The sequence below is a fragment of the Staurois parvus genome, unplaced genomic scaffold (assembly GCF_062004578.1).
Source record: "Staurois parvus isolate SC_StPar_1 unplaced genomic scaffold, SC_StPar_1.0 ptg000276l, whole genome shotgun sequence".
Taxonomy (NCBI): Eukaryota; Metazoa; Chordata; class Amphibia; order Anura; family Ranidae; genus Staurois; species Staurois parvus.
The window spans coordinates 623,131-651,076 of NW_028318072.1; the positions used below are offsets into that span (position 1 = coordinate 623,131).

General features: G+C 41.4%; 1 protein-coding gene across 1 annotated transcript; it reads left to right on the forward strand.

Annotated features, from left to right (window-relative positions):
• The first annotated feature begins 1,258 nt into the window (after nt 1-1,258).
• SFTPB (surfactant protein B) lies at nt 1,259-27,396 on the forward strand. The gene is made up of 11 exons (XM_089681670.1): nt 1,259-1,338; nt 6,383-6,513; nt 6,915-6,986; nt 9,919-10,044; nt 13,750-13,902; nt 16,393-16,479; nt 18,698-18,881; nt 22,077-22,216; nt 22,993-23,073; nt 26,767-26,874; nt 27,252-27,396. Exons 1-11 carry the CDS (start codon nt 1,290-1,292, stop codon nt 27,285-27,287), a joined length of 1,167 nt encoding a protein of 388 aa, XP_089537796.1. The 5' UTR covers nt 1,259-1,289; the 3' UTR covers nt 27,288-27,396.
• Nucleotides 27,397-27,946: the final 550 nt, after the last annotated feature.

A 27,946-nucleotide genomic window follows, 5' to 3' on the forward strand; every position in this document is an offset into this window, starting at 1 on the left:
GGGTTTAGTGAACAGGAAGTGGAGACTGCAGCCATGTTTTGGATGATGCTGAATGAAGGGGCCATATGAGCTGAGAATCCGATGACATCCAGGTGTGAATGCGACCCTCACTAACCAGAGTTGCAGCTGAGTGAAGCTGATGAGATTGCTGCCAGGAAGCTGATGAGATTGCTGCCAGGAATGCTGATGAGATTGCTGCCAGGAAGCTGATGAGAGCAGAGGAACTAAGCAACATATACGTCTTGCATGCTTGTTGGAGAGACATTTGTTCTGTTCAGAGTCACCAGCGGATGCAAAGCAGACCTGGGTCGGTAAGATCGTGCACGCACCTCATGTCAGTGTTGGCGCCTTGAGACTGAGTTCAGGCCTGTAGTTAGTTAGTTAGGGTCTCTGTTTGTGTCAGGTCACAAGTGTTGTTACTGATTATTGGAAGGACTCCACAACTTAAAGTGACATTTCACATTGGAGAGCTGATAAAATCCTAAAAACTCAAGCCAGACTGGCGTTTTGCTCAGAAGGAATACTCAGGCACGTGCTACAGGACCAGCTATGGGAGAGGGAATACTGTAAATTTGTGTAAGATTGTAAGCTGTTGCGCTGCACCACAGGCTAGCCCATACCATACACCCATACACTGATTCCTGCTCTTTTAGGGTAATAACGGGTAAGGTGTGGCATCTTATTTGTGGCTGCCAGTAGGTAAGTTACTTCACTTTCTACCTTCATCCATCAGAAGGTGCTGCGCTATGCAGCACAAGGGTCTCAGCCTTTGGGCTGGGTGTCTGTAAATTTATTGTATGTTTCCAGCATTTGTGGTTGTGTTTATTTGCCACATCTAAGTAAAATTCTATTGTGGCAAAAGCTGGTGTTGCGGTTGCTTTCCTCGTTCGTGGCTTCACTGTATTAGGTAATAGAAGGGGTGACATGAATAAAGTCGCATCACAGCCAGGCAACTATAATTTTTAGTAGGAGAGCAATAGTAGTATTTCATTTTTACCATCATAAATATCACAGTTTTTATCAAAATTAAAATTAGGAACTAAAAACCAGCCTAAATATACGTTTAATCATCTCTCAATAAAAAACTAATACCTTTCTATAAGCAGAAGAGATCTACAGAATATGCACAATCTGTACTGACACAGCAACAAGTAGGTGACATGTAACTCCAGGACTGTAAGAGCAGTGGGAGTGTCACAGTGTTCTGGAGAATGATTTGCATCTCTGGCTCCTCCAGTCTGGGTATATAGGGCCACTGATGACAGGGCACTGCCCATTCAACCATCACCATGGAAAGGACTTCGGTGAGCCTGTTATGCCTCCTGACTGTCATTGCAGGTGAGTGACTTCCACTGCCTATGCACTGTAATATTCTGGATATCATGAGAATAGATTGGGCATTCACTAATCTGTCATTAAATTCAGTAAAAGGGGACAGTCTGTCCATCCTCAGTTGTTCACTACCCTGCAGTAGTCAGCAAAACTTTTTTTCTCCTGATGGCTGTTTTTCAATTTTTTCCAAATGTGCAAAAAAAAAAAAAAAGAACAGTTCCTTTTCTTTTTTAATAAAAGAAAAATAGTCCTTACCTGATCATGGAGATTTAGAAGCACTTTCATAAGGAAGGATACTACTGCCTGTATTCTCAAGAGCGCAATGTGTGCAAAATTTTTATCATCATAAGCTTCATGATTTTTCTTCTCCAAAAATTGCATTTTTTCGTTCACTAAAAGCATTACTGCATGGATTTTTTTTATCAATTTGTGAGATATTTTGACTGTTTAAGTCAATCCCAAAAAAACTTAAAGATTGGTTAGTGTTTCTTTAAATTCTTCTAGGTTTAGCATAGTTAAAATACTAATATTAATAGGGATAAAACAGCCATTTAGATAACCACAGAACTATGGGCTTATTTACTGAAATTAACCTGTATTCATTACATTTTGTATTGTGTGCAGGGGAATTTTTTAAAAATTTCACTTTGTGTCCATATGATTGGATGATAGAATAAAAAAATGTCACTTCGTGTGCATATGATTGAATGATAGAATAAAAAAAAGTCACTTTGTGTGCATATGATTGGATGATAGAATAAAAAATATTACTTATATGGAAGAAAACAACATGAGCCAAAGTATTTTTGTGGTGCAGGATTAATGCTCTTTGTTAGTGACAGGTACAAATATATTTCATAGCATTAATCATCACCCGCTTTAGTTGTACATTCATTGATTCCTAGTATTAAAGCCTAGTACACACTATGAGTAAATCGGAAGACTGATCGTTTGATTTTTCCACGAAAGTGCACATCATTATGTAGTCGGGATGGCATTAGCTTGTAAGAAAATTCTTGTCCGACAAAGGCAAACATAGCTACGTACTAGAATAGGAAGTGTAGGGTCGTTCTTTGCTTCTGATCATGTGCATTTTTTTCTATTCAGTTTTTTCCCTATGATTACTGTACACATTAAAGGATAATCGTATGTTGTGTTCACGTACGATAAAAATGTACTAGCTTACACCCTCGATTTTTGTAGTCTGAAAAGTCGGAATAAGATGTCGCTATACTAAGGATCAGATAATTGGCAGAAAGTTTGAAAGTATGTATGATGCATGCATATTCTTAGCCCCCAAGTGCATAACCTTACATTTATCAACATTAAACCTCATTTGTCACATAGTTGCCCAATTAAACAGTGCATTGAGGTCGGCCTGTAAATTGGAGACATCCTGTAAGGACGTTATTCCACTGCACAGCTTGGTGTCATCTGCAAAGACTGAAATGGGATTTTTAATCTCAGACCCTATATTGTTTATAAATATATTAAAAAGTAAGGGTCCCAACACTGAACCTTAGAGTACACCACTGACAACCCTAGACCATTCAGAGTATGAATTATTACAATATCAATCATTATCTCTGAATACGATCGTTTAGCCAGCTTTCTATCCATTTACATACGGATTTTTCCAAACCTTACACATTAGCCGTGTGTGGAGAATCGTGTCAAACGCTTTTGCAAAATCCAAGTATACCACGTCCACCCCCACCCCTCTGTCCAAGGTTTTGCTTACCTCCTCATAAAAAGAAATCAAATTTGTTTGACAACTTCTGTCTTTCATGAATCCATGCTGTCTGTTGCTTAAAATATTTTTTCCAGCAAGAACTCATCTATGTGGTCTTTTATTAAACTCTCCAGTATCTTCCCAACTATAGAAGTTAAACTAACCAATCTATAATTACTTGGTAAAGATTTTGTCCCCTTTTTAAATATTGGCACCACATTGGCCTTACGCCAATCCAGTGGTACTTTGCCAGTCATTAAAGAGTCCCTAAAAAATAGAAACAATGGCTTTGAAATGACAGAGCTCAATTCTTTAAGGACCCGTGGGTGTATACCATCCGGTACAGGTGCTTTATTCACCTTTTATTCTGTCTACATATTTTTGGATCATATCAGTTGTGAGCCAATGTGGATCATCTGGAGCTGTGTCAATACCATGCCCATTATAGACAAGAGCTCCCCCATACTCCTTTGTATACAGAGCTGAAGAAGGTATTTAATAAATTTGCCTTCTCTTTGTCCCCAGTCACCCACTCTAGATTATTTTGTAAAGGGCCTACATGCTCGGTCCGGACCTTTTCACTATTAATATATCTGAAGAATGTTTGGGGGTTTGCTATCATTTGCAACCTGTTGTTCGTTTTCAATTTTTGAGGCCTTTGTTGTTTTTTTATTTTTTTCATCTGTGTCCCATTAGGGAGCTTTACCTTCATTACCTGCACTGCAAATCCAACAGGTATTAAACAGTGAGAGGCTATCTTTACGGCCTTCTACACACTGGGCATACAAAATGCTGTTTAATAAAAGCATTCTGTGTTTTTTTTTTTATGCAGCCTGTATAAGAAGTTCTGTTAGCCTAAGTGTCCATGCACAATAGAGAGTTTACAGGCATATTTCCAGAGGAGCGTTTGGAGGCAGAAAAAAAACCCTTCAGAATCACGTTTTTGAGAAGAACTTTCGGGCAGAAAAAATGATTAACGATTATAAACATGCCTAAAGGCACTTACAATGCGGCTTTTCAGATCGTTCAACGTTTTCAAGTGTACATTGAAAATTTAGCAGAGGGGAATGTTTTGGAAAAAATGCTTATAAAAGCAAATGCCCATAAACTCTTATACAATACCAGCCGCTGTGAACATTTTTTCTGCCCCAAGTGTTCATGGACCTTGGGGAACCTTCACGTGGCACTTTAGCAATGGATAGTTTGCTGCATTCAGGGGCGGCTAAACGTCAACGCTTTGCTATGGAGCTATACTAACTTGATGATTAGCTGCAGCCAGCTGGTTTGTGACCAAAGCTAAGGCCAGTGGAGGCACCACTCATTGATTTTTAAAAATTACAAATATAGCATCTGCAGCCAAAAATAAAAATCCCTACATCTTTAGTCTTATCATTTATCTGTAATGTATGTTCCACGTTGTGTAGACAGTTGGATCCTAGAGAAATCTTTACTTCTGGGATGACTGTCCTCTTCCTATCTCTGAACTTCCAGTGCTGCGATGGGTAACAGCTTTGGGTCTTAAGGTAGAACAGCAGTACAGATGGTCTGACAGGGACACATCTCCTCTTTCCCCTTCTCCACTGAGAAAGGTGTTTTCATTAATTGCAGACTTGTAATGTGATCTGTGAATGGGGAGAGAATCCTGTGACTTATTAGACCCTTCATCATTCACAAATCATGTTACAAACCCTGTAATCAGTGGAAAAACGTTTCTCAATGGAGGAGGAGGAAGAAGAAGGGGATAGGTGGGGAGGGGACCATCTGTACTGCTGTTCTGCCTGAAGACCTGAAGCTGTTAATCACTGCAGAGACAGGAAGAAGACGGGCATCCCTGCAATGGCAATTTCTCCAACTGCCTACACAGTGTGGGACATTCTGTATTTCATTACAGGTGAGTGAAATGGATGAAGGTGTAGGATTTTTCTTATCTCAACATAAGCTTTAAAGCTCTTTACTGCTTGCTAAGAATGTATATATGGTTTAATACCCATGTCTACGCACAGGTGCACTTAAGTTCAATGTGTTTTGTGATTCTCCTGGTCACTCCATCAGATGGTTGGAAATACTAGTCTATCAACCTGTGTACCCAATGTTTAAAATCACAGGGATTTACAGGACTAATGAAAACATAAACATGGCCACTACTATTCTGCATGGTGAGGAAGAGGGCACCTTTCCCATAAACATTTCTCGCCCTGTTGCTGTGACTTAAAAAGCTAAGTGACAATGCCAGTGAAGCTTGTTGGTGGGTCTCCATATAAAATCTGAAGTTACAGTTTCTTAACGTTTATTGAGAACAGCGGGGCAGAGTGCAAACATGATAGGCAAATTGATACAAACTATAGCGAGGAAGATTTCAGTCAGTCCACCCGAAATAGATATTTTAGTTTTTGATAAATGCTGCTGTTGGTGAGATATCGTACACCTGTGTTCCTACTGTGAACAATATGATGGATTCCCACTATCTCTGTTGGATTTTAAATCTATTTTGTACTATGGAGAATGCAAAAGGGGGTCAAGGTGGTCAAGAACAGATTCAAGAACTAAGGCAGGGAGAGCTGACTGTTGGAATATCCAGGTATAAAAAAATTATATGATCTCATCTCTATTGACAATATCAGTTTTGGCGAATAAGTTCATAGCGCAGTGGCTAAATGGCTAGCACTTCCACCTGGCAGTACTTGGGTTGTTGGTTTGAATCCCAGCCAGGGCACCACCTGCCTGGAGTTTGTATGTTCTCCCTGTGCCTGTGTGGGTTTCCTCCCACACTCCAAAGACATGCTAGAAGGTTAATTGGATCCTGTCAAAATTGGCCCTAGTATGTGTATGAATGTAAGTGAAGGACCTTAGATTGTACACACCTTGAGGGTTAGGGACTGATGTGAATATAAAAAAAATATATATATGTAAAGCACTGCGTAAGTTGATGGCACTATATAAGTACCTGAAATAAATACATTTCTGATTGGCCATCACCAATGTTCTTTACACCACGAGTAAGCTCTTTTCTACTGATGGAAAGGTAATTGAAGTGCAGGATGTTGCTGTTGTTGAGGTTATCCTGGAGCCCCCCATTTTCTTAGATATTGAAAGTTACATCAAATCAGCTGAGTGGAAAACAAACCAAAAAATAGTTACATTTGAACATAACAGATGAAATGACCATTTAAAATAGAGTTTTAACCCACCTTATGAAGATACAATTTCTGAAAAATTATGATGGCATCCTATTGGCTATCATCCTTTCTAGGCACCTCTATAAACTCAGCCTCTTCTGGGACTGTAATTAAAGCATTCTATTGTGTTTTTATTCTGCAGCTGTATCTGGAAAGGTTCTGGTGAAAGATGGATGTGTCCAGGGTCCAGAGTTCTGGTGTCAGGATTTGGCCAGTGCCTTTCAGTGTGGAGCAGTGGATCACTGCAAGCAGAATGTGTGGAAGGACGGACTGGTAAGAACGGAAGAGAAAATGAGGTCTGGTTTGTGGTACGCTTAAAGCAATATGGTGGCCCAGAACATGACGCTTACTTTAATTCCCTAACATGAAAAATTACATTTTGAATTACTCTGGCTGCTATAGGCAATATTTCATTGTAATTATGGAATCTGCATTCTAAACACTGGTATAAAGGCCTGCCTAAGCAATTATTTTATTTTAGATATATCAGGTAGGATATTATAGCTTCTGGACTAATTGTTCAGAAACAGAAAACTAGTTGTGAGATGCCTTTTCTGTATTTCCTAAGTCAGATTGATAGTTTTTGTTTAGAATTAGATCTAAATGGAATGAGGGGTGATGGGATTTAAATAATGAAATAATACTATAATAATGTCTCTCTCCCCCATAAACAGGACCCAGTATGTCTCCAATGTAAGCAGATGGTCTCATTATTCATCAGCATGGTGAAGTCATCTCATCTCCAGGTAGTGCACTCACAAGACATAATCATGAATATGTATACTGTATGATCATCACCTAAAGACAGAAAGTAAAGCTGGCCATACACCGAGTGAACTTTGTCTAGTTTCTGATTAAGCCTGTGGGTGGGAAGCCTTGCTGGCTTACTCCTGCCTGATATCATTTGTTTTAAAAATCAAAGGACCTGGGCAGAAAATGTCGGCCAAAGAGTGCCTGCATTCAATCTGATGCAGGCACTGTCTGGATATTTTGACAGCCAGCGGTGCCGGCTGTCAGAATAGAATAGCCACAGTGGGAGGTTTTCAATCTGCACTATTTAGCATGCCATGAGGAATGTGTTCAGTTTGGTATCCAATCTGCACTATTTAGTGTGCCTTGAGGAATGTGTTCAATTTGGGTTCCAATCTGCACTATATAGCGTGCCATGAGGAATGTGTTCAATTTGGTTTCCAATCTGCGCTATTTAGCGTGCCATGAGGAATGTGTTAAATTTCTATGTGTGTATGACTGGCTTAAAGCCCAATTCCAGGATATTAGCAATTGGGCTTTAAGGCTTGTTTACACTTATGATTGGAGGTGCAGTAAAAAACAGACAGCTGACCTGCGTTTTTACTACCCTCCAACTGCCTCCCCTTAAGATGTAAATGCAGCTGGATAGAGGTGTACACACACCACTGCCTCAATGATTTGTTTTACAAGTGCAGCAACAAATATTCCTCCTGTTGGTTTTGGCAGGCACTACCGCCACTGAACGCACTCAATTTCAGTGAATGGGGCTGTACTGCAACCATGTGTGATGCATGTGGATGTGGTACAATGGTATGGCATTTACAAGGTTAAAACATGCCGTGAGGAGGCTGCATATTGCCTCCTCAATGCCTGTCGGATGCTTCTGAATAGTGATCCACCATGGATGGCTTTTCAGGTGAGCAACAATAGCCACACATCTAAATTTATAAAAAAAAGAGCAACACAGTAAGAAACACTCACATGATGGAGGAGAGAAAGAAGGCTTTGGCATATGCTATAAAGATGGAGGACATGACTGCGTCCTCGATGTGATAGCCGTAGTCAACTCTGGGGGAGAGACTCTGGATGTTCACAAGGAGCTGGCAGGCATGTGTGAGTATCAGAAGATGGCATCTGGAGTACACCCTGGAGCACGAGGTCGGCGTCAGCGTGATGACGTGGGGAAGTCCAGCATGCAATGCAATGTGATGAGTTTCAGAGCATGCGCAAGGCTGATAGAAGGCAGAAGCGCGCTCCCTTCTCAAGCATAAGCTGGCTTATGTCGTGCTCCAGGGTGTACTCCGGACGCCATCTTCCGATATATGTTTGATGTGATTATTATTATTATACAGTATTTATATAGCACCAAAATGTTTACTCAGCACTGTACATTATAGTGGGGGACAGTACATGAGACAATACAGTGACAATACAATACACAAGGGGTTCGAGGGCCCTGGTCTTTAGAGCTTACAATCTAGGAGGGAGGGAGTAGTGGTACAGGAGGAAGTGGCTGTGGGGGATGGAGTGGTAGGAGGAGTGGGGGAGATCGGCTGTTAGGTGAGGGCAGGGTAGGCTTCCCTGAAGAGATGGGTTTTTAGGGTGCGCCTAAAGGTGAGGAGGGTAGGTGAAAGTCTGATGGATTGGGGTAGTGAGTTCCAGAGGATGGGTGAAGTCCTGGAGAAGTCCTGGAGTCGGGCACGGGAGGAGGAGACTAGGGAGCTAGAGAGTAGGAGGTCTTGTGAGGAGCGAAGAGTAGATGTTGGGTGTTGGGTGATAGCCGTAGTCAGCACTGGGGGAGAGACTCTGGATGTTCACAAGGAGCCGGCAGGCATGTGTGAGTATCAGAAGATGGCGTCCGGAGTATACCCTGGACATAAGCCAACTTATTCTTGAGAAGGAAGCTTGCTTCTGCCTTCCATCGGCCTCGCTCATACTCCAAAACGTGTCGCATTGCATGCTGGATTTCCCCACGTCATCACGCTGACGCCGACGTCGCGCTCCAGGGTGTACTCCGGATGCCATCTTCCGATACTCACACATGCCGGCCGGTTCCTTGTGAACATCCAGAGTCTCGCCCCCAGCGCTGACTACGGCTATCACATCGCAGTCAAGTCCTCAATCTTTATAACATATGCCAGCCTTCTTTCTCTCCTCCATCATGTGAGTGTTTCTTACTGTGTTCCTCAATAAATGTTCTACATACTGCACTTAGAAGTATTTTTTTTCTCTTTTTTATATCTTTACCCAGAGACTGCTAGAGCTACAAGAGCTTGCCCTAGTGCTATATGGACTCATTTGTGTTTATTTTATATGTCATTGGACCTTATTATGAACGTTGTTAAGTGCCCTCTCTCATTAGGATTCGGGGAATTTGTATGCGCTGATTCCTTGTTTATTTCTTATTCCTTGTTCAGTTACCCATCTAAATTTAGCCTTTCAGTTTGTAGCCTATAACAGCCTGTGTTATGCCAGCATGTTGCAGAATGGGACCCTTGCTCTCTGTGGGGAAGCAGTGCTCCTTTGCAGAGGTCTGATATTTCCCCTGTGTGACAGCCAGAGAGCTCCATTCAGTGAGAAGTAGCTTTGCCGGTTGCAGAGTTATAGGTCTAACTCAGCTGGGGGCATGTCGGACTTCTACAGAAAGACCATTACTTCCACACAGAAAGCAAGGGACCTTATCATCAGCATGCTGGCAGAGAACAGGCTTTCCTACCCAAGCTGTGGCTGCTTTAGAAATAAAAAAAGACTGTAGGACATTAAATACTTTTTGTTTTGCTGCATCTGGAATGTATTTAACCAATTTAAATATAAAGTTCAATAGCGCTTTAAGTTATATCTTTGTGACACAGTAATATAATATTATAAATCAAGACTAATTGCCAGACAACCTGATCAGATGACATTTTGTGTGTCTTGCCACTTCAGAGCTCTATCAAGGAATTCTTGCACAAACAGTGCAATCATTACCCTCTTGATATATTCTTGGATGAATGCAAAAAGCTGTTGGATCAATATGAAAATGCCCTGATGGATAGCATGGAAAAATGGGTGGTAAGATCTTATGTTGCTTTTACCATTTGTGTTCATAAGTGACTTCACAGTTGTAAAATCTGGCTAAAGTACCTTGAGACCTCCTTATCCTGTTGTTTTCTATCTTTGTTAAAACACATCTTTTATTAAAAAGAATGCTCAATGAACCTGCCAAGAAAGTCTTTCAAGTCTCGTTCAAGCACTTCCGGTTATAGGATACCAACTATTTCCCAGCTGTGTTCCTGAGTTGTCACCCTGTCACGTGCTGCTCTGGAGGATGCTTGCCAGCACACATTGAGCAGGCATGGTCCACCATTGTTACTTTCAGGTCCAGAGCTATAATGTGCCATCAATGCTGGAGCAAGTGCATGTAGACATGCAGTGGCTGAAAGAGGATGGGTGAGATTACAGAACTGAGATGCCAAGAAGGATTAAAAAAAGATGAAGACGGTGTTTTATTATTAAAAAAATGGTCATTGCTTATCACATAAGCTGATCTAGCTTACCAAATGTCATCAAGTTAAAGAATATGTAAACCCAACAATTCATATTCCTGATATGTGACTGCTGTACCTTGTGCTTTTATGAAAAAGTATCCTGTTCACTTTGTATTGCTTCCTTTGTGTGAAATTCCTGGTGTTCCTGCCAGTCCCTCTGCTTTCCTATTCAAAACTCATTATACTAGAGCAAAGCGTGGTGAGTTTTCTGGTTGTACTGAGAGCTTAGCCTGCCTTCCTCCAATGATCAGTCTTCTGCTCTGATGCCCCTCTTCCTGCCCAGCCATTCACGGCAAGATCAGTGTTATGCTGTTTCTCCTCCCCCTGTTCTCAGCTGCATGAGGCCCCTTTCACGCAGGGCAGAGTCCGTCAGTGATCCGCTGTCTCCGCAGGGGATTTGCCTTCTGATCCCCGATGAGCAGGTGGATGACAGGTCCGTGTCCACTCTGCCTAAACCAGCTTTCCTCTATGGGCAGTCAGATGTGAATGGACTGCCAGTTCGTTTACACCCGACTGCCATCTGGTCCACTGAATGGTAGAGGAACGAATCCCAATACGTCTGTTTTTGGCGGATTGGATTGGATGTAGGCAGTTGTAAATGGACATACAAAAACAAACAAAACTGCACTTAAAGTAACGTACCAAAAAATATAATTCGTGCTCAAATCATTGCTGCCACTTCTAATAAATCAATGTGTCCAAAAAAGGAACAACTTAAAGTGGTTCAGTAGTGCAAAATACCATAGAGTGAATAAAACAATAAAACTAAATATCAAAATATGAGTTTTTATGTGAAAAAGTCCCAAATAAAGTCCTTAATAAACATACAAAAATCTTCAATATCTCCCAGAAAGTTCACCACGTGTACAAAATGAAATGTCCCCCCTTTTAGGTGTGCACTCACCAAATGAATATGCTCCCCACTCTCATGGTTGGCCAAATCGCTTAAAGAAAAGAATCACCATCTCCCATACACCAAGATGTCACTCTCTTCAGGATGGACAGGTATCATTCCATGGATTGGTTGGTAATAGATATAAAGGCATTGAAAATGGTCACAGCCACCCTTCTTCTTCCTCTATGATCACCTCCCAAATGGTCATGTAAAGGAAAAAAAACCACAAAAGAGAAACCTAAATGGTGCAGTACAAAATGCCTTCTTTATTGGCCCAGATAGATAGCCACTTACAAGAATAAAAAGAATATCAAGCTCAAATGCTGCAGATAATGAAACCGAACCATGTGAACCCCTGCAGTGCTCTCACCACCGCCGTGTGACCACAAAATGGCGCCAATCACATCACTTCCGGGTGCTGCCCAGTCCTGCCATATGTCCTTTAAAAAAGGAGAATGGAGGCGAGTCCGCCTGAAAAATGGACAGGGCGGACCCAATTGGAATGTTTGTGTGAAAGAGTCCTAAGAAGCTTATAGGGTATGTGATTACTTATAAAACAGGGAAAAAATTTATTTAGAATGTTTTTTTATATCTATAATCAAATGTTTTGCCTTTCATTTCTATTATAAACTGAATGGGTTGTTTTACAAGGTAAGGGTTTACATATACTTTAAGGTTTAGATCTGCTTTAGACTCCATGCACACTACATTAGGCTATTATCATTTTTTGAGCTTCAGCATCTAGGAGCAGAAAAAAGAATTGTTTTTGTAGAGTTTTTTGGAATGTTTTTCCAGCAGAAATAAATGCTAAATGCTACTAAAACGCTCCTAACAATTTTTTTCTAGCTTTTTTTTTTCTCTACATGTACTTTAAAAACGCTAATGCTCATAAACACTTCTGAACGCTCCTAAAAAATGCTATTACCAGTGTTTTTTATCCAGTGTTTCTTAAACTCAAAAAAAAATGCTAGTGTGCCTTACCTGGAGTTACCTGTATGTTGGGGTATGTCCCTAACACTCATTAAATCTGAGGAAACTACTTGGATAAACAGCAAAACATCTTCAGCAGTACAGACCAAGTCCAGTTAACTGTGACAGACAACGCCTAGCTCTTCCTGTTCATGTGTTCACTGTGACAGCTGTCAAAATGATGACAGGATAAAAGACCCTTGATAAATAAGATTTTCTAACCTAAGATATCCTTTTTCCAGATTAGTTACTGTATGCTTCTTTCTTTTTTGTTATTGTAAGAGGAAAATGAAGTGTGACACTTGGCATGTAATGTATTGATCAGATAACAATAATTCATTGTTTTTGTTATTTTATTGATACCTTTTGGCTTCCATTTTTGATAACGCTGGTAACGTTAGCTGTGTAAAGTCACGTTTTCAGCTTTTTAGTGTTTTTGCATTAGCGTTTAGCAGCATTTTGCCATGTTTAGCAGTGTTTTCCTGCGTTTGCTTTTTTTAACATAAAATTTTTTTTTGTCAGAAAAAACATCCAAAAATGCCAGTCTGTGGCGTTTTGCCGTGTTTTTCAGTGTTAGAGCATTTATACAGCTAAAAAACTCCTCTAGAAACCTACTAGTCCTGGGTTTTTTTCCAGCCAAAAAACGTTGATTACAGCCTGTGTGCATAGAACAAAATGTCAAAAGCCCAAAATGGCAGCTGTAAAAACATCCTGTGTGCATGAGGACTTATAACTGCAGTAACTTAAAAAGATAAAAACTCTGTCCATCAACAAGTGTATCCATCCTACAAAAAAATCAGGGCCATGATCGGTTTTGTGGCAGTGGTCTTCATAACTCTTCTTGATGTTTTTGTTGCTTGGAAAAATTTTATTGGAGTCTATTAAAGGCCTGTGTTGTAGTGATTCCAGCGGTTTATACCTTTGTCACCTAGCAGAATGTGGAGCTGGCTTCAGAACAGGGGCAGACTGACCATTTGGAAACTCAGGCACTGCCCGAGGGCCCGGGGTCAGTAGGGGGCCCCATGAGATGCCCCTGGTACCTTTTTCATAGGCTTTTTTGAGTTTAGGCGAGGACACAGGGGCCCCATGATCCCCTATTGCCCGGGGGCCCCATGAGTTGTCAGTCCGCCCCTGCTTCAGAAATTTTCCCGCACACAAAGTATGGCAGGCTAGCTGGCCATACACGGGTTGAATGGAGAAATCTAACACATTTTTTTTCTTTAATCCTTTATATTAAGTGGGTGTGTTGCCTCTAGGAACCAATCATATTCCAAATGTAATGTCTTGTAGTGATTGCAAGCTCTTCTGATGAATTTGTGTAGCAGTGAATTGATTTAAGACATTTATAAATCCATTTTGTTCCAGAATCCTGCTACAGTCTGCGCTAAACTCTCCTTGTGTCCTCACGACCAGTATGATAACTTGAAACTGGAGCTGTTAAGTGACTCTTTCTTTCTGAAAAATATCTTGTCTGTTGTCCATGAAAATGTACAGAGTATTCATGACAAAATCACAGAGGTAAAAGATTTTATTATTTATATGCTAATGTACAGTTAACCACTTGTCCTCCAAAGGATTTACCCCCCCCCCCCCCCCCACTTCCTGCCCAGGCCATTTTTTACGTTACGACGCTGTGTTACTTTAACTGACAATTGCACGGTCAGGTAACACTGCACCCAAATGACATTTACATCCTTTTTTCCCTCAAATAGAGCTTTTTTTTAGTGCGTTTTTTAATTTTTTGTGCTATAAAAAAAAAAGACGACATGTTTGAGAAAAAAAGCAATATTTTTGAGTTTTTGCTATTAAACATGTCCAATAATAAAATTTTAAAAATCTAATTTCGTCATAAATTTAGGCCAAAATGTATTCTGCTACAGGTCTTTGCTAAAAAAAAAATTTACAATACGTGTAAATTAGTTGGTTTATGTGAAAGTTATAGTGTTTACAAATGGCTGTATATATACTGGAATTTTATTTTACTAGTAATGGCCGCGACCAGCAACTGTGGCTGGCATTCTGACACTGGGGGAGGGAACTGACTAACTGCTACTGACATCCCCAGTGACACCAACACAGTGATCAGTGCTAATAAAAAGCACTGACACTATACTAATGACACTGGGAAGGAAGGGGTTAACATGTAGGGTTTACTGTGTGCTGTTTCACAGTATGCTGTCTGTGTGCTGTCCACTCTAAGCACATTGCTTTGTATGGCTCTGCTATGCAGAGCCATACAAAGCAGTGTGCAGGAGCTGACAGGGGAGAGATCTGTGTTGTTTATACACAGGTCTCTCCCCCGTTGGAGATACTCAGCGATCACCGGTTGCCGGTGAGTAATCACTGACCGAGACCCAGTGATTGACAGCCTAGGTCGCGAATAGTGGCACGCGCACACCACCTACCTGGAAATGCAAAATCACGTATACATTTTGTGCACCCATGCCGCCCTGTAGCAGTATTTCTGCTATAGGGCGGAGGGGAAGCAGTTAATATAAAAAGCTTACAATCCTTGTGTGGCCTTCCGCAGAGAAGCATTTCCAGTGGCTGATGTTCCCACCACTATGCTTCACAGTGGGGATGGTGTGTTTATCATAATGTGTAGTGTTGGGTTTATACCAAATATGATCTACGATCATATACCCAATTCATTTAGAATCTCTCATGTGCCTTCTGGAAAACTGTAGGTTAGATGTCATGTAAGTTTTTTAGTTAGCATTGGCTTCTTTGTTGCAACTGGTAAAGCACATGGGTGGTGGTTGTCATATGCGTATATCATATGAATCTTACCCACTGAGGGTTGTAACTTCAAACTGTCATATGTCTCTTGGTGGCCTCTCACTAGTACTCTGCTTGCATGGTTGCTCAGTTTAGGTGGAGGACCTGTTCTTGATAGATTTACAGCAGTGCCATGCTCTTTCCATTATTTAATGATTGATTAAATCATCCTTCAATTGATGTAGATGATGTTTGGAGAATAGGGATATCATTTTGTGTCACTTTAAGATCTATAGAGTTAGAAAATGTAGTCTCTAAATGGATAGAAAACCGGCTTAAAGACTGTATTCAGAGAGCATGAGAGAGACCACCACTCCTTAAAGGTATATTTATTTATTTCAAGTACTTATATAGAGCCATCAATTTACACAGTGCTTTTACATATATATTGTATATTCACGTCAGTCCCTAACCCTCAAGGGGCGTACAATCTAAGGACCCTAACTTACATTCATATACAAGGGCCATTTTAAACAGGATCCAATTAACCTACCAGCATGTCTTTGGAGTGTGGGAGGAAACCCACGCAGGCACAGGGAGAACAAGCAAACTCCAGGCAGAAGGTACCATGGCTAGGATTCGAACCAACGACCCTAGTACTGCCAGGCGGAAATGCTAACCATTTAGCCACCGTACTGCCCATGTGCCCATATGAATATACTGAACACCCAGCAAGAGCACAATGGCAGCGAAGGTAAGCAGTAATTGATTTGGGGATTCACTGTGCTCTTGCTGGGTGTTCAGTGTGCTCCTAACCTTTTAAGGAGGGGTGGGCTCCCTCCAGGCATACCTGCTCTCAATCTGTCCATTATTATATACTGTTTGTGCTCCGACTTTGGAGGCTTTCAAAACTTATAGATTTAGGACTGCAGATAAACTGGGCTGCCATGAAGTGGCCTCTGAAGCGTACACATATATTTGCAAATGTGTGCAAACTAAACCCCTTGTTTTAGCGCAAACTGAACTGTAATTCGGTTTGTTGCAGGATAGCTGGTAAGTGAGCTGAGCATTTTTATTTGTTATTGTTTGACATGTGTCGCCCCTTCATGTGCTCCTTGTTGCATAGGACAATTACAGATTGGAGTGGTTGCCATTTTGTTTGTAGTAATGTTTCAATCTGCCTCAATGAGGGCCTTCTGGAGGGGGGGGGGAGTGTAACAATAATCATATAGGTACATATGTTTTAGTTTACCCAAGCAGACTATTTCAATATTTTTCATTCTTTTTCAGAATATGAAGGAAGACTTGCCAATTCCAAAGCCAATGTGTTGGATGTGTAAATCATTTGTCAGTAAATTTGAGGCAGCAATCCCAGTGGTACGTATTCCACAGCAAACAATGCCCTGCTAGACCTTTACAGTTCTAAAGAAACAAACCTCTGTGGGTACTGCTGTTACCACTGTATTTATCATTGTTGCAGCCAGTATACAGAGCTGTACCCTAAGCAGTGGAAATAAATCTTTTCCGAGCCTAGAAATGTACTATACTGCTTCATGGGCATTAATGAGGGATCACCTTATACAGATGTGCTCATTGGGACCATCTTAAGCTCTAATTACCTTATGAGCAAACCTCTTCATGACAGTAAAAATAGCAATGTCTATTACTCAAGGCACACCTGCAAGCTGCCTCCCCGACCTAAGGTGCAATTTTTCTTGGCTTGTACCAGACTCATCTACATGGCATTTAAGAAAATTATGACAGGCACACTTCAAGATCCAAACTATACTTGTACTGCATGTCCTTGCTTGGCCCCCTAGAGCACTTCATCTTTATTGTTTCACTCCGAAGAGCTTAAAACTCAAATCTGGTCAAAATTAAAATTTTAACAGTATATACTACATAGTTAGTCTGGCTGCAAAAAGACAAAAGTCCATCCAGTTCAACCATTAAAAAAAAAAAAGTAATAATCCTATTCCCACAGTTGATCCAGAGGAAGGCAAAAAACACCCAGCAAAGCATGATCCAATTTGCTCCTGCAGGGGAAAAAAATTCCTTCCTGATCCCCCGAGAGGCAATAGACTAAATGATTTACCTCTCCTGGGTGGGTTCCACGAACACATAATGAGATGGAGTCTTCAACGCTCACCTCTCAATTGCTCTGGGAATCTTTTTTTCCTGCCATATAGATCAGATAGTTTTGGCTGCTTGTTATCTTTCTGGGGACTGGTCCCCTCACTTCCCCTTGTAGTTCTGCTGCCTCTGAAGCCTCTGGATGGGACCTTCTTCGTCCCCTCCCCATGCTGGAACTTGCGCCTCCACCAAAAGGAAGTGTCCACATAGCAATGATGTGCACATTGGGAAGAAGGATCTGCTGGATGTAAACAAAAGAGAAGAGGAGGCTCGGGACCCAAATGTCATGTAGTTGAGACTTCATAGCCATCTGTACTGATTTGCCAAGCTCTAAGTACTGTGGGTTTTGGTACGGTTACATTTTTTTAGTCAAACACAGCAAATTCTGTACTCCTGCACTCAGGATGGACTCAGCAGAGGTAAGGGTGACAATATAAATATCCTGGAATATGCACTCCTTGCTGCCCTCAACGGACCGGGGTAGTCCAAAGTCACTGAATGCAAAAGAAAACAAAAAGAGGGCGCTCCGGCCTAGTGCATTATCGTAAAAAATATTTAATGAAAGGATTAAAAGTAGGTATCGTACTCACAATGGACATATAAACCACAGGCACATCACAATAATCAGCGGTGTTCAGTCCACAACAATGGAACCCTGGCTCTGAGGAAGAGGCTGAGTCCTCGAAACGCGTTGGCAAGTTGGTTATCCAAGGTTCCATTGTTGTGGACTCAGGTGCTATATGGTTTGAACACCGCTGTTTATTGTAATGTGCCTGTGTTTTATATGTCCATTGTGAGTATGATACCTATTTTTCATCCTTTCATTAAATATTTTTTACGATAATGCACTAGGCCGTTGCGCCTTCTTTTTTTTTCTTTTGCATACATTTTTTTAGTGTTGTTTTCATCTCTTGAGACAGTGGCATTAGAACTATTTACAAGGTTCTCACAATGTGGAACCCTCCATGCTGTATACTCTGAGGACATGTTGGGGCTATTGTCAGAAAGGCTTGGTACTTAGTGCAGCTTCAGTGCTGTAATAAAGCATCCTAGGACAACACCTATAGCAGCACCCTGGGAGCAAACAAACTCCAGCATGAAAGGGGTTTGTAAGCACAGCGCTGAGTATTCCACTACTGAGAATGTGAACGATACTATCTCCAAATGTGGGCAGGAGGTTTAATGCACTTTGTAGAACACATAAGTGTGAATGGGTGTTTCTAAACAGAAAAGGTAGGTGCTACATGAAGGTGGGTTGAAATCAGATTTTTTTTAATAGCTGGAAATGTGATATTTTCAATTTGTGTGCCAGGGGTCAGGGGCATTCTCAATGGAAACCAAGTTTTGTGCAAGCACCTTTTAGATGTGCCTGCTTTAAATGTCTGGTAATAGTTTACAAGTGTATTAGTGACAAGTTCTCTTGAATTACTAAGTGCATAATAAGTGTTCCTTTTGCTTACAGAGTGCCATTGCAAAGAGTGCATCAGCTCTGTGCCTAGCCCTTCCAGGAAAGATTGCTGGAGTGTGCCAGTGTTTGATTGAGAAGTACACAGTGATTATACTGGATACCATACTGGGAAAACTGGGTCCAAAATTGGTGTGTGGACTACTACTCATGTGTGCTACTGAAGAGAATTGTGAGGCAGGTGGGTGTTTGTATGGCAACATACAGTCAGTCTTATGACTGTTATGACAAGGAGGTTTTATAGAACCTTGTCTGAAGCAAAGGGTGCAAATATGTAACATCTTAAAAGTGATGCAAAAGCCATAGACGTTCATCATGACATATTACGAAGGGAGTTACGATAAGAAAATATACACAAAGCAAGTATAACGTCATCATATAACATTTTTAATGAGAGCTTTTTAATTCCTCAAGCATGTATATTTATTGGTACCATCATAATCCGCTCCATCATCTTTTTAAAACACACTTTTTCCTTTCTTATAATGTGCAGCCTATGTCAAATATGCAGTTTGACAAGCTTTCAGTGTACAGCACACAGGTCAGCATGCACAGTTAATGGGTCAAGAGAGTGCAATGGCCAGGAGTATGTAAAAATGGGGGACATTTACTAAAAATAGAGAGTGCAAAATCTGGTGTGGCTCTTCACAGAAACCAATCAGCTTCCAGGTTTTATTGTCAAAGCTTAACTGAACAAGCTGAGTTTAGAAGCCGATTGGCTACCACACAGCTTCACAAGATTCTGAGTGCTGCAGTTTTAGTAAGCCTCCTCCAGTATCTCTTACAATACTGATGAGTGGGAAGAAAAAATGCCCAGCGTTAGTGGACAGTGGACCTTGGCATCTGTTGTTACTATGCATCGCACGCTTTACCTTTCTTTTCGATTTAGATTTATTGAAGTGTCACAAAATAACATTTAATTTGTTTTATTGGTCTTTCATTTATTCCAGATGGTGAACACAGGCCATGTATAAATTGTAAGCAGTACTTATTGTACAAAGCAATATATTATCTTCACCATATATGAATATGTTTAAAACAATTTCACAGAGTCCTTAAAAGCTATAAATAACATTTGTACTTTATGCACCACAGGACATTGCAACACTGTACATTGTAAAGTGTAAAAATGTATACATGTTGCAGAGCACACCACCACAAATGTATGGTGTGAACAGGGCACCTATAAAACACGTATGCCCTTGAGCTGATTTATGTAGATCAACATAGCTCAATGAACATGGTGTGAGTGAGCCCTTGAGATTTTCAAAACCCTTTGCCTTTAACAGTGACATTGGGAAGTTTTTTTTTTCTCTTTTTTTCAGCAAAGCAGATGAGGGGATAGGCTGGAGATTTAAAATGTTAATGTAATTTCAAAAGTAACTTTCAATATTCTTAAATCATCAAAACAATATTTGTTATAGGGTGACAACGCACTGCCCTGTCTCCTATTGTGCACCTGAATTGTTACCCTCAGGGCTGGTGATAGACAATTCTGCACCCTAGGCACAACCAGCTTCTTGCACCCCACCCCCCCCCAAAAAAAAAGAAACTTCATCTGTAGTTCTACTTCACCCCTCCTAACACACATCCTCTTTCCCCTAAAAAATTTCCACCCTAGCACAAATCCTCTCCAAATCCCCACCTCCTAGCATAAATCCCTCCAATTCCACGTCCTATTACAAATCCCCCTAAAGCCCTCCTCCTAGCACAGTCCCCTCCAAATTACCATTCCCAGCACAAATCCTTCCTCCCCACCCAAATTCCCCCTCCTATTACAAATCCCCCCCCCCAAATTCCCGTCCTAGCACAAATCCCCACAATACCCTCTCCTAGCACAAATTCCCCCCCCCCCAAATCCCCTCTCCTAGCACAAATCCCCACAATCCCCCCTCCTAGCACAAATTCCCCCCAAATCCCCCTCCTGTCACAAATCCCCCCCAATCCCTCCTCCTAGCACAAATCCCCCCAATCTTCTGCACCCTATCTCCTCCATTATCCGCTCATCTCTCAGCAGCAGGAATCAGGGGAATGAATCAGAACATGCCGATGTCGGAGTGATCCTGTGTCATCTGCTTTATGGAGGATCGCTCCACTGACAGGAGAGGAGAGCACAACCTGCACCTCCCGGCTCTCTCTTGTAAATTCTCATTTGCATGCTTCATTGCTAAAAGGCTGTTCTTCCCTTTTCACAACTATGAGTGTGGGGATGGGGGAAGGGACTCAGCGGCCAGGCACAACGTCCATGAAAAGACCGGCCTGGGGGGGGGAACAACTGAAATCTGGGGGAGGAGTTTGTCCACCCTAGCAATCCCTAGATCTGGCCATGGCAGAGAGTAGGCAAATCAGCAGATGTGGCTGCCTAGTTCACCTAGTGGTAGCACCGGCCCTGGTCATGCTGTCATACAGATTTCCAATGGAGAATATAAACTGTTATGCCAATACAGGTCTTTCTCCTGTCAGCAAGGACATGCTGCTTAGTATTTCTCTGCACAAAGCAGCATGTCTCCGTTGTAAAACCGCACATAATGTGAAACACTCACAGCACACAGTTAACCCTTTGATTGCCCCAGATGTTAACCCCTGCCTGCCCAGTGTCATTAGTACAGTGTCAGTGCTTTTTATTAGCACTGATCACTGTATAAGTGTCGCTTGGATGTCAGTGGCAGTTAGTCAGTTCCCCCCCAGTGTCAGAATGCCCACCGCAGTCCCGCTATAAGTCACTGATTGCTGCCATTACTAGTATGAAAAAAAATAAAAATGTAAATAAAAATTCCAGTATATATACCACCATTTGTAGACGGTATAACTTTCACGTAAACCAATTAAATTACATGTATTAGAGGTTTTTTTTAGCCAAGACATGAAGCAGAATACATTTTGGCCTAAATTTATGACAAAATGTATTTTTTTTTTCATTTTTTTTATTGGATATGTTTTATAGCAAAAAGTCAAAAACATTATTTTTTTTTTCAAAATTGTCAGTCTTTTTTATAGCGCAAAAAATAAAAACCGCAGAGGTGATCAAATACCACTGAAAGGACATACATTTCATTTATGTACAGTGTTGCATGACTGTGCAATTGTTAAAGTAACGCAGTGCCGTATCGCAAAAAATGGCCTGGTCAGGAAGGGGGTTAAATCCTCTGAAGGGCAAGTGGTTAGTCTTGAGTGGATGGACTTCCAAAGGTGACTCAATGCACTTAACAATTCACAGCAATCTGTGGATTTTTTTGAGCCATGCAGTTTGTTCTGCCTACTCCTGCCTGGTCGCCATATGCAGCAGTCACTTCTCACATATTTTGTACTGAGGCTGACTTTAAATGGCTGTGTAGGTAAAATCAGAAATATGTTTGCCTTTCTTTTGCATTTCTAGATCTACAATATGACATCAACTGTGAAACCTGCCTGGCTGTCACCTCCCTTGTGAAGCCAATGGCTAAGGAAAATGTGACCCAGGAGCAGATCACCAAGTCACTATCCAGGGTGTGTCCCGAACAACTTGGTTGGAAGGAGGTGGGTGAAAACCGACAACTTGTTCCTATAGAATAAAGGTTTACAGTATGTTCACTGTACTTGTCCCCCTTTTCTGTTTCTGTCAGTGACACCAAGCAATGAATTGCCATATGATGGGCCACAGCTGATTTGGAGTAAAATAGATACTACAGTATGCTTTATGCTTATGTGTGTTTCTCCTGTTTAAAGAGCAAAGTAGGATGAACACTTATTTCTGGGAATCATTAGATTCCATGACTTTGGTACAAAAAGCCACCACAAACATCAACTAAGAGAATTAAAGTGCACCTGTCTTGAAACAAATATAGACTGACTTTGCTGGTGTTTATCATACATAGTTAGTCTGGTTGAAAAAAGACAAAAGTCCATCTAGTTCAACCATAAACTCTGCTAGTGTATTAGTACTTCAGGAGTCACGGATCTAAGATGAGCAAATTTCAAACCAGGCCAGCGACTCCAAGAACTGAAGCCATAGGCTCAGCCTGCCATCCTGTCAACTAGAATTTTTAAAACAAGCAGTCATCAATAGCGGCCTATGCATGTATCTCCTATCACATGTCCTTTAAAGTAAACATATCCATTCAAACCGAGTATATAAAGAAAAACTACATATGCAAAGGTTATAGTCAGTGCAATTATTCAGCTGTAAAAACTGACATTCTAAAGAAAAAGCATAGCTTGTTAGGAGATAATGTCTACAATACATGAAGAGTACATTACAAAACTAACTTGAAATGTTCCTTGTAATGTACAGAAATGTTTACATCTTTCCTCAGTGTCATGTATTCCTGCAAGAGCACCAGAAGGAACTGTCACAGCTTCTCCTCAAACCCTGGGACCACAAGACAACCTGTCAGGTATATAAAGAGGCAACAACAAAGGGCTATCTAGGTTTAGCTTCTGGGGTAATTAGCCCATTTCGCAGTATCATCTGCTCCATGTTTCTAACAGGCTGTCCTTTGTATTATTCTAGTTCTGGATTGAGTGGGGAAAGGGTCACAAAGACTTTTATTGATGTCAGCCAAGTCGTAAAGATGAGTCCCTACTATTTGTCATTGCCACAACGACACAAAGTTAAAATTTTAAAGATGTCACTAGAATAAGAAATGAGGGAAAATTTGCCACTTGTGGGGACTCACAAGAACCCACTCAATCCAAAGCTTAAAAAATAAATAAATAAAAGTATATACATATACAGTGTGTGTGTATATATATATCTATCCATTCAGTCATATCTGACTCTTGGCGATTGCATGGACCGTCACTTGTAAGCGACTTTTTCCATGAATTCTCTTAGCAATTATTTTACAGGGTAGGTTGCCAAGTCTTTCCCCAACCCCTACCATGCAAGAGATCCCGCGTGGCCAGGGATGAAACTAGGACAATTTAGACAGAAGCCAACTAACCTACCAGCATGTCTTTAGATTGTGGGTGGAAACCCACACAAGCACAGGGAGAACATGCAAACTCCATGCAGGAGTGCACACTCTCATGTTTAGTATGAAGGCATGTACATCCAAATTGGAGGAAGGGTTTAGGAGTTACAGCCAGGCCCGGACTGAACATAGGGCACACCGGGCATTTGCCCAGTGGGCCAGGGCTGCCTGGATAGGAGAAGCGGCCGGCGGCACATAGAGGACCATGCTTTTCTCAGTTCCTCTACAGGGGCGGACTGACAACTCATGGGGCCCCCGGGCAATAGGGGATCATGGGGCCCCTGTGTCCTTGCCCAAACTCAAAAAAGCCAATGAAAAAGGTACCAGGGGCATCTCATGGGGCCCCCTACTGACCCCGGGCCCTCGGGCAGTGCTCGAGTTTCCAAATGGTCAGTCCACCCCTGTTGCTCTATGTTCTGCCCAGACGCCTCTCCTATCCACCTCCTGCAGGCTGCATGCCCTGGGCTCCTGTATGCCTCCCTGCAGAAGGCCCCACTCTTCCCCCAGAGCACTGTGGGGGGAATCTGACAGCATATGCAGTCCCCAGTGCTGACAGTTCCTCGCCCACCACAGACAGGGAGAGGAGAAATCTGCCCCTCCTCCTCCCACCCTCTCCTCCTGTGTCTGCCCCACCCACACTCCCAGCCAGCCTTGTGTCTTCTCTCCCCCTTTCTTTCTCCTTCCTTTCTTTCTTTACTTCTTTTTTTATTTCTCTCTCTGTCTCCTGTTTCTCTTTCATTCTTTTTTTTTCTTTCTCTCATTTCTCTTTCCTTCTTTCTCTCTCTGTCTACTGTTTCTCTCATTTTTTTTCTTTCTTTCTTTTTTTCTATTTTTCTGTTGTTTTTATGCTTCTCTCTTTCTTTCTTTCTCTCTCTCCTTTCTTCCTCTCTCCCTCTACCTCCTGTTTTCTCCTTCCTTTTTTCCTCTCTTTCTTTTTTCTATTTTTCTTTTGTTTTTATGCTTCTTTCTTTCTATCCCTCCTTTTATACTTTTCTTTTTCTTACTCTCTCTCCATCTCCCTCTTTCTTTCCTTCTTCTCTTCTTTCCTTCCTTTAACTCCTTACTTTCTTTCCCTCCTTCCTTCTCTCTCTGTCTCCTGTTTCCCTCCTTCCGTCTTTCCCTGCATTCTTTTTTTCCCTCCTTCTATACGGCTCTCTTTCTTTTTCTCTCTCTCTTTCTCTTGTTTCCCTTCCTTCTTCCTTTCCTTTCCCTTCCCTTCCCTCTTTCCTTTCTTTCGCTCTTTCCTTTCTTTCCCTCCTTCTTTTTCTTTCCCTGCTTCCTTTCTTTCTTTTCCTCCTTTCTTTCTCCCTTTCCCTGCTTCCTTTCTTTCTCCCTTTCCCTCCTTCCTTTCTTTCTCCCTTTCCCTCCTTCCTTCCTTTCTCCCTTTCCCTCCTTCCTTCCTTTCTCCCTTTCCTTCCTACAAAAAAAATGTAAAAAATAATAAAATATAAAATTGTAAAAAATTAAATAAAAACAAAAACGTACTGACACTAGTGACGGAACTAGACCCAAGTGTTCCGCCACCAGGCTCCGAGGAAAGGGTCCCCAGGCTTTGGGCTGCTCAGTCCAAAATGCCCGGGCCTATTTTTGTTCCAGTCCGGGCCTGATTACAGCTCTTAAGAGTAGCCATCTCCCCCCTTTTTCAAGGAACTAAAAGTAATTGGACAATTGAATCAAAAGCTGTTTCATGACCAGGTGTGGGCTACTCCTTCGTTATTTCTTCATCAATTAAGCTGGTAAAAGGTCTGGAATTGATTCTAAGTGTGGTATTTGCATTTGGAATCTATTGCTGTGAACCTACATCATGCATTCAAAGGAGCTGCATGCAAGTGAAACAGACCATTGTAAGGCTTCAAAAACTAAACAAATCCATCAGAGAAATAGCAACATTAGGAGTGATCAAATCAACAGCTTGGTACATTCTGAGGAATAAAGAACGCACTGGTGAGCTCAGCAACATGAAAAGGCATGGACGTCCACAGAAGGCAACAGTGGTGGATGATCGCAGGATCCTCTCTAAGGTAAAGAAAAACCCATTGACAACATACAGACAAGTGAAGGACACTCTCCAGGAGGTGGGCGTATCACTGTCAGTCTACAATTAAGAGAAGACTTCATGAGAGCAAATACAGAGGGTTCACCACAAGGTGCAAACCATTCATAAGCCTGAAGAATAGAAAAGCCAGATTAGACTTTACCAAAAAACATCTGAAAAAGCCAGACCAGTTCTGGAAAGCATTCTTTGGACGGATGAAACTAAGATTAATCTGTACCAGAATGATGGGAAGAAAAAAGTGTGGAGAATGCTTGGAACAGCTCATGATCCAAAGCACACAACGTCATTTATAAAACATGGTGGAGGCAGTGTGCTGGCATGGGCATGCATGGCTTACAGTGGTACTGGGCCATTGGTGTTTATTGATGATGTGACAGAAGAAGCCAGATGAATTCTGCAGTGTTTAGAGACATACTGTCAGCCCAGATTCAGCCAAGTGCAGCAAAGTTGATTAGACGGCACTTCACCGTACAGATGGATAATAATCCAAAACACACTGCAAGAGCAACCCAGGAGCTTTTGAAGGAGAAGAAGTGGAATATTCTCCAATGGCTGAGTCAATCCCCTGATCTCAACCCAATTTCACATGCTGAAGGCAAAACTAAAGGCAGAAAGACCCACAAAGAACAACTGAAGACAGCTGCAGTTAGAGTCTGGCAAAGCATCAGAAAGGAGGAAACCCAGTCTTTGGTAATGTCCATGGGTTACAGACTTCAGGCAGTCATTGCCAGTAACGTATTTGCAACAAAATATTAAAAATTAACATTTTATTTGATTATATTCATTTGTCCAATTACATTTGAGACCCTGAAAATGGAGGGGCTGTGTATAAAAATGGTTGCAGTTCCAAAAATTTGTACTTGATATTTATGTTCAACCCCTTGAATTAAAGTTGAAAGTCTGCACTTCAAATTCATTTGGATTGTTTCATTTTAATTTATTCTGGTGGCATACAGAGCCAAAAGTATGAAAATTGTGCCTGTGTCCAAGTATATATGGACGTGTGTGTGTGTGTGTGTAGTGAAAAACTTTAGAGGAACCTTGCTTTCTTCTTGCAGGCACTTGGGGCCTGTCCTGCAGCTTCTACAGCCATCAGAGAGGATTCTGGGTGTGCAGCTGGGCCATCTTATTGGTGTCAAAACCTGGACAATGCAAGAGAGTGCAATGTGAGTAATTAAAAAAAAAACCTGTACTAACAATTTGGAGACTGAGACTTCTTCTGAAGGTGCTAGTTACCTGGCTGTTATGCTAATTGAATGGCTTCAAAAGTGATCTGAAACAGATATGCAGATTAGGAGTTCTGCCTTCACACTTACTTTCTTATCTACATGTTTGTTGAAGGGCAGTAACTGGAACTACCAAAGCCAGAGTCAGTCAGCCAATACATATCCATGAGAATAGAAATGGTGACCCTCCCCTAGTGCAGTTTTTCTTTAAAATGGGCTAAGCAAACTAGATGGAAGTAGTATACCTTACTAAGAAAGTGGAATCAAAATAGATTGTGTAAATGAAATGAATATTTACAAGATATTCTCTTTTCCAGGCCATCAGACACTGCCTGGCCAACGTGTGGCACTAAAGGACCACAAGGGACCTGCTTTCTTCAGAGCACCTTACAAAGCACTTTGTGAATATGAGCCTTACACTTTCCTGTTTTACTTCAATAAAATACTGCCTGGTTACAATCACTCCAACTGTATCATCATTTTCTGCAGAAACTTAAAGCGTATCTAAAACCAAAAACAAAAATGTAATACATTGCAGCCTACCAGTCCTATGATGTACCTGCATTAGTTTTCTTTTTTCAGGCTGTATATTCTTTCATTTTCATCTCATGATCGGGCCAGTAAAACACTTCCTGTCCTAGGGTGGCTATGCTCAAGTCACCATACTGAATCTATGGAGGAGCGGAGGTCACCCTAGGAAAGAACTATAGAACACACCACCTCTCCTCTTCTTTATAACATAGGGTGGATGTTATTTGTAGAGATAGATGGGAAGATAGCACAGGCAGAGAGCAGAGGAAGTTATAGGCTCACAAGACCTTTGGCAGGATCAACTGGCATTTTTTGCACTTGAACAGATGTAACTTAACAAATGTGACGTAGTATATTTAATAGACCAAAGGTTGCAAATACGAGAAGTAAATTATTAGGGTTTAGATACATTGTAACGGTACAATCTAATGCAAGGGCCACCAAACACCTTAAAGGGTTTGTCATTCTTGCCATTTTTACA

Coding starts and splice junctions, on each gene's coding strand:
- SFTPB (XM_089681670.1), top strand. CDS start 1,290: ATGGAAAGGACTTCGGTGAGCCTGTTATGCCTCCTGACTGTCATTGCA. Junction 10,045..13,749: donor ATAGCATGGAAAAATGGGTG/GTAAGATCTTAT, acceptor ATTTTGTTCCAG/AATCCTGCTACAGTCTGCGC. Junction 23,074..26,766: donor ACCACAAGACAACCTGTCAG/GTATATAAAGAG, acceptor TTCTTCTTGCAG/GCACTTGGGGCCTGTCCTGC.